This window comes from Borostomias antarcticus (genome assembly GCF_949987555.1).
Source record: "Borostomias antarcticus genome assembly, chromosome: 1".
In the NCBI taxonomy this organism is placed as follows: Eukaryota; Metazoa; Chordata; class Actinopteri; order Stomiiformes; family Stomiidae; genus Borostomias; species Borostomias antarcticus.
The window spans coordinates 59,909,791-59,917,290 of NC_140234.1; the positions used below are offsets into that span (position 1 = coordinate 59,909,791).

Genomic DNA, 7,500 nt, shown 5'->3' on the forward strand with positions numbered 1-7,500 from the left:
CAGATCAGTAGAGATGTTCAGGTCAGTAGAGATGTTCAGATCAGTAGAGATGTTCAGATCAATAGAGATGTTCAGATGGGTAGAGATGTTCAGATGGGTAGAGATGTTCAGGTCAGTAGAGATGTTCAGATCAGTAGAGATGTTCAGGTCAGTAGAGATGTTCAGATCAGTAGAGATGTTCAGATCAATAGAGATGTTCAGATCAATAGAGATGTTCAGATGGGTAGAGATGTTCAGATCGGTAGAGATGTTCAGGTCAGTAGAGATGTTCAGATCAGTAGAGATGTTCAGGTCAGTAGAGATGTTCAGGTCAGTAGAGATGTTCAGATGGGTAGAGATGTTCAGATCAGTAGAGATGTTCAGATGGGTAGAGATGTTCAGATCAGTAGAGATGTTCAGATCAATAGAGATGTTCAGATCAGTAGAGATGTTCAGATCAGTAGAGATGTTCAGATGGGTAGAGATGTTCAGATCAGTAGAGATGTTCAGATCAGTAGAGATGTTCAGATGGGTAGAGATGTTCAGATCAGTAGAGATGTTCAGATCAATAGAGATGTTCAGATCAGTAGAGATGTTCAGATGGGTAGAGATGTTCAGATCAGTAGAGATGTTCAGATCAATAGAGATGTTCAGATCAGTAGAGATGTTCAGTTCAGTAGAGATGTTCAGGTCAGTAGAGATGTTCAGGTCAGTAGAGATGTTCAGATCAGTAGAGATGTTCAGGTCAGTAGAGATGTTCAGATGGGTAGAGATGTTCAGATCAGTAGAGATGTTCAGATGGGTAGAGATGTTCAGATCAGTAGAGATGTTCAGATCAATAGAGATGTTCAGATCAGTAGAGATGTTCAGTTCAGTAGAGATGTTCAGGTCAGTATAGATGTTCAGGTCAGTAGAGATGTTCAGGTCAGTAGAGATGTTCAGATCATTAGAGATGTTCAGATGGGTAGAGATGTTCAGATCAGTAGAGATGTTCAGATCAGTAGAGATGTTCAGATCATTAGAGATGTTCAGATGGGTAGAGATGTTCAGGTCAGTAGAGATGTTCAGATCAGTAGAGATGTTCAGATGGGTAGAGATGTTCAGATCAGTAGAGATGTTCAGGTCAGTAGAGATGTTCAGGTCAGTAGAGATGTTCAGATCAGTAGAGATGTTCAGATGGGTAGAGATGTTCAGATCAGTAGAGATGTTCAGATGGGTAGAGATGCAGTAGAGATGTTCAGATCAGTAGAGATGTTCAGATGGGTAGAGATGCAGTAGAGATGTTCAGATCAGTAGAGATGTTCAGATGGGTAGAGATGCAGTAGAGATGTTCAGATCAGTAGAGATGTTCAGATGGGTAGAGATGTTCAGATCAGTAGAGATGTTCAGATCAGTAGAGATGTTCAGATCAGTAGAGATGTTCAGATCAGTAGAGATGTTCAGATCAGTAGAGATGTTCAGATCAGTAGAGATGTTCAGGTCAGTAGAGATGTTCAGATGGGTAGAGATGCAGTAGAGATGTTCAGATCAGTAGAGATGTTCAGATCAGTAGAGATGTTCAGATCAGTAGAGATGTTCAGGTCAGTAGAGATGTTCAGATGGGTAGAGATGTTCAGATCAATAGAGATGTTCAGATCAGTAGAGATGTTCAGATGGGTAGAGATGCAGTAGAGATGTTCAGATCAGTAGAGATGTTCAGATCAGTAGAGATGTTCAGATCAGTAGAGATGTTCAGGTCAGTAGAGATGTTCAGATCAGTAGAGATGTTCAGATCAGTAGAGATGTTCAGATCAGTAGAGATGTTCAGATCAATAGAGATGTTCAGATGGGTAGAGATGTTCAGATCAGTAGAGATGTTCAGGTCAGTAGAGATGTTCAGATGGGTAGAGATGTTCAGATCAGTAGAGATGTTCAGATCAGTAGAGATGTTCAGATGAGTAGAGATGTTCAGATGGGTAGAGATGTTCAGGTCAGTAGAGATGTTCAGATCAGTAGAGATGTTCAGATGGGTAGAGATGTTCAGATGGGTAGAGATGTTCAGATCAGTAGAGATGTTCAGATGGGTAGAGATGTTCAGATGGGTAGAGATGTTCAGATCAGTAGAGATGTTCAGGTCAGTAGAGATGTTCAGATCAGTAGAGATGTTCAGGTCAGTAGAGATGTTCAGATCAGTAGAGATGTTCAGATCAGTAGAGATGTTCAGATCAGTAGAGATGTTCAGATCAGTAGAGATGTTCAGATCAGTAGAGATGTTCAGATCAATAGAGATGTTCAGATCAATAGAGATGTTCAGATCAGTAGAGATGTTCAGATCAGTAGAGATGTTCAGATCAGTAGAGATGTTCAGATCAATAGAGATGTTCAGATCAGTAGAGATGTTCAGATCAGTAGAGATGTTCAGATGGGTAGAGATGTTCAGATGGGTAGAGATGTTCAGATCAGTAGAGATGTTCAGGTCAGTAGAGATGTTCAGATGAGTAGAGATGTTCAGATGGGTAGAGATGTTCAGATGGGTAGAGATGTTCAGATCAGTAGAGATGTTCAGATGGGTAGAGATGTTCAGATCAGTAGAGATGTTCAGGTCAGTAGAGATGTTCAGATCAGTAGAGATGTTCAGATGGGTAGAGATGTTCAGATGGGTAGAGATGTTCAGATCAGCAGAGATGTTCAGATCAGTAGAGATGTTCAGATCAGTAGAGATGTTCAGATGGGTAGAGATGTTCAGATCAGTAGAGATGTTCAGATCAGTAGAGATGTTCAGATGGGTAGAGATGTTCAGATGGGTAGAGATGTTCAGATCAGTAGAGATGTTCAGATGGGTAGAGATGTTCAGATCAGTAGAGATGTTCAGGTCAGTAGAGATGTTCAGGTCAGTAGAGATGTTCAGATCAGTACAGATGTTCAGATCAGTAGAGATGTTCAGATGGGTAGAGATGTTCAGATGGGTAGAGATGTTCAGATCAGTAGAGATGTTCAGGTCAGTAGAGATGTTCAGATCAGTAGAGATGTTCAGATCAGTAGAGATGTTCAGATGGGTAGAGATGTTCAGATGGGTAGAGATGTTCAGATCAGTAGAGATGTTCAGATCAATAGAGATGTTCAGATCAGTAGAGATGTTCAGATCAGTAGAGATGTTCAGATCAGTAGAGATGTTCAGATGGGTAGAGATGTTCAGATCAGTAGAGATGTTCAGATGGGTAGAGATGTTCAGATGGGTAGAGATGTTCAGATGGGTAGAGATGTTCAGATCAGTAGAGATGTTCAGATCAGTAGAGATGTTCAGGTCAGTAGAGATGTTCAGATCAGTAGAGATGTTCAGGTCAGTAGAGATGTTCAGATCAGTAGAGATGTTCAGATCAGTAGAGATGTTCAGATCAGTAGAGATGTTCAGGTCAGTAGAGATGTTCAGATGGGTAGAGATGTTCAGATGGGTAGAGATGTTCAGGTCAGTAGAGATGTTCAGATCAGTAGAGATGTTCAGATCAGTAGAGATGTTCAGATCAGTAGAGATGTTCAGATCAGTAGAGATGTTCAGATGGGTAGAGATGTTCAGATCAGTAGAGATGTTCAGATTAGTAGAGATGTTCAGGTCAGCAGAGATGTTCAGGTCAGTAGAGATGTTCAGATTAGTAGAGATGTTCAGGTCAGCAGAGATGTTCAGGTCAGCAGAGATGTTCAGATTAGTAGAGATGTTCAGGTCAGTAGAGATGTTCAGATCAGTAGAGATGTTCAGGTCAGTAGAGATGTTCAGATCAGTAGAGATGTTCAGATCAGTAGAGATGTTCAGATCAGTAGAGATGTTCAGGTCAGTAGAGATGTTCAGATCAGTAGAGATGCAGTAGAGATGTTCAGGTCAGTAGAGATGTTCAGGTCAGTAGAGATGTTCAGATGGGTAGAGATGTTCAGATCAGTAGAGATGTTCAGGTCAGTAGAGATGTTCAGATCAGTAGAGATGTTCAGATCAGTAGAGATGTTCAGATCAGTAGAGATGTTCAGATCAGTAGAGATGTTCAGGTCAGTAGAGATGTTCAGATCAGTAGAGATGTTCAGATCAGTAGAGATGTTCAGGTCAGTAGAGATGTTCAGATCAGTAGAGATGTTCAGGTCAGTAGAGATGTTCAGATCAGTAGAGATGTTCAGATCAGTAGAGATGTTCAGATGGGTAGAGATGTTCAGGTCAGTAGAGATGTTCAGATCAGTAGAGATGTTCAGATCAGTAGAGATGTTCAGATGGGTAGAGATGTTCAGGTCAGTAGAGATGTTCAGATCAGTAGAGATGTTCAGGTCAGTAGAGATGTTCAGATCAGTAGAGATGATCAGATCAGTAGAGATGTTCAGATCAGTAGAGATATCCAGATGATGCTGAGTCTAACTGCGGCCGGGGTGCTGTGGTGAGCAGGAGCACCGTGGAGGCGTTTGCGGAGTACGCCAGGCTGTGCTACCGGGAGCTGGGGGCCCACGTCAAGCTGTGGATCACCCTTAACGAGCCTAACGACGAGGAGCTGAGCCACGCCGAGGGCTTCGAGGAGGGCCACCAGCTGCTGCGTGCCCACGCCCTGGCCTGGCGCGTCTACGACCAGGAGTTCAGACACACGCAGCGGGGACAGGTGAGGGGGAAGGTTCTCGTTTCTGCCTGAACACTTTCTCAACTCAACTCAAATTAAGCAATTAAGCAACTAAGCAACACAACAGCTGTTTTAAAATCACTATAACACACGGCCTCAAGTGGTTTATTGCTTTTATACAACGGTTTCTACAGCTATTAGTGTAAAATAAACACACAGCAATGTAAAATATTAACATTTATTCAAAACGAAGCATCATTCCCTCAATTCCGCCGAGCAAAATAGTTCCCCTAACAAAAGGGTTGCCAAGCAACAACAACAACTACAATGCATTGGATCAAATGGGAGGCGCATTAATACTGAAAATGGAATGATATGCGGTCCCAGGTGTGTGTTACAAAGTATTTTAACACGGCTTCCAGCCAATCAGAATAAAGAACCAGAACTAACCGTTGTATAATTGTATTTATAAAGCACATTTAAAACAACCGAGGTTGACCAAAGTGCTGTACAGCTCCAGAGCAACAAAACACACAGCACACAACAGAACACTACAATACATCATACGGAATACACAATAAGCAATATAAAATACAGGACAATAAAGGGGCCATCGGGTGTCCAGCTCAACCTGAGTTGAAGGCCTGGGAGAACAGGTGAGTCTTTAAAGAAGACTTAAACATCTCTATGGTCTGGGCAGACCTGATGAGCCAGGGCAGACTGTCCCAGAGCCTAGGGGCCTAGGGGCCTAGGCAGACCTAATGTGCCAGGGCAGACTGTTCCAGGGTCTAGGGGCCTAGGGGCTGGGCAGACCTGATGAGCCAGGGCAGACTGTTCCAGGGCCTAGGGTCTGGGCAGACCTGATGAGCCAGGGCAGACTGTTCCAGGGCCTAGGGGCCTAGGGTCTGGGCAGACCTAATGAGCCAGGGCAGACTGTTCCAGAGGCTAGGGGTCTAGGGGCTGGGCAGTCCTAATGTGTCAGGGCAGACTGTTCCAGGGCCTAGGGGCCTAGGTTCTGGGCAGACCTAATGTGCCAGGGCAGACTGTCCCAGAGCCTAGGGGCCTAGGTGCCGGGCAGACCTAATGTACTAGGGCAGACTGTTCCAGAGGCTAGGGGCCGCCGCCCCAAAGACTCAGTCACCTCTAGTCTTCAGCCGAGTCTTTGGGACCGCCAGCAGCAGCTGATTAGAGGATCTCAGCTCTCTCTCTTTTTACCCAGATAGCAAGCGGATGTGTAATAATTCTGGGCCATATATGGGCCGGAACTAAGCCACAAGGGCCAGATCTGGCCTGTATATGGCCCAGATCCGCTTGCTATCTGGGTATCCACCATGAAAGTGAGATAAAACGCATCATAATCCCATATCGAAATCACATCCAATCGCAGTGGCTGTTCTCAATATTGAAAAGAGAAGGAATATCCGCACACTGTAAGTACTGTAGCTCCCACCGTGACTTTGTTAGGGCTCAACTTTTCAGACCGTGGCCTTCGTCAGGTGCAAAGACCAAACACACTTGATGAAGGCCATAAATGTGCCCTAAGAAATCCATCGCGGGAGCTGCTTTGACTCTTCTCTTTTCAGTATTATACTGAAATATAAAAGGGGGTTGGCTGTAGCTCAGTTGGTAGAGCGGGTCGTTCAATGATCGAAGGGTCAGTGGTTCGAATCCCAGCTCCGACTGTCCACATGTCGAAGTGTCCTTGAGCAAGACACCTAACCCCAAATTGCTCGCAATGAGCAGGTTAGCACCTTGCATGGCAGCTACCGCCGTGAATGTGTGAATGAGAGGCCATTGTTAAGCGCTTTGAGTGCCGCTAAGGTGGAAAAGCGCTATATAAGTGCAGTCCATTTACCATTTATATTTTGTTGTCGAGCACCTGCTGTTCTCGATCCCTGACGTGTGTTCATTCCTCAGTCGCTGTTCTCCGTGTTGACCAATAGCGACGCTGCGTTGCAGGTGTCCCTGGCGCTTCACATCGACTGGGTGGAGCCAGCCTTCTCGTTCAGCCGTGAGGACGTGGAGCCGGCCGGCCGGGTTCTGGACTTCCGCGTGGGCTGGTTCTCCGAGCCCGTCTTCGGCAGCGGGGACTACCCACCGGGGATGAGGAACTGGCTCAACCGACGCCACATCCCCGACCTCATCAGGTGAGAGGCGCAGGCGCGGTCTGATCCACAGTAAATAGTAAATGGACTGCACTTATATAGCGCTTTTCCACCTTAGCGGCACTCAAAGCGCTTTACAATGGCCTCTCATTCACCCATTCACACACATTCACACACCAATGGCGGTAGCTGCCATGCAAGGTGCTAACCTGCTCATTGGGAGCAATTTGGGGTTAGGTGTCTTACTCAAGGACACTTCGACATGTGGACAGTCGGAGCTGGGATTCGAACCACTGACCTTTCGATAACGACCCGCTCTACCAACTGAGCTACAGCCGCCCCACAGTAGTGATGTATCGCACGCGTTGCTGTACCAGTAGCCATGTTTCCATCCACTTGTCAATCAAATTATGTGAGGATCGCTAAAAATATGAATGCGAATAAAGCCGGTGAACGTGCGTTTCCATCTAAGAGCTTTAAATGGGATAAAAAGCCGTGAATGATGACCTTTTATCGAACAAGAGAAAATCCGACGAGATCGACAATACAAACTTTTTGTCGATTTTCATGACTTTTAATCTAAACTGTTTCCATGAGGCGATTTTAATTCGATATAACTTAATTTGCATAAAACATGTGAATGGAAACATGGGCAGTGATGTCACGCGTAACCCCGTACCGGTGTGTGTTGCCGTAGTTACCGCCTCCCGGTGTTCAGCGAGGAGGACAAGCAGCTGGTGAGAGGGACGTATGACTTCTTCGCCCTGAGTCACTTCAGCACCGAGCTGGTCACCCACGCCCTGGAGGACAAGTGAGAGAACTACAACTACCATCATGCCATCTGACTGACG

General features: G+C 45.2%; 1 protein-coding gene across 1 annotated transcript in view; it reads left to right on the forward strand.

The window, feature by feature from the left end:
• Positions 1-7,500, forward strand: part of kl (klotho) — a 20,331-nt gene that overhangs the window by 9,179 nt on the left and 3,652 nt on the right. Inside the window, exons 8-10 of the mRNA XM_084454945.1 lie at positions 4,379-4,586; positions 6,504-6,691; positions 7,347-7,460. Coding sequence (XP_084311071.1) covers positions 4,379-4,586; positions 6,504-6,691; positions 7,347-7,460 — 510 coding nt within the window. The remainder of the gene's footprint in view (positions 1-4,378; positions 4,587-6,503; positions 6,692-7,346; positions 7,461-7,500) is intronic.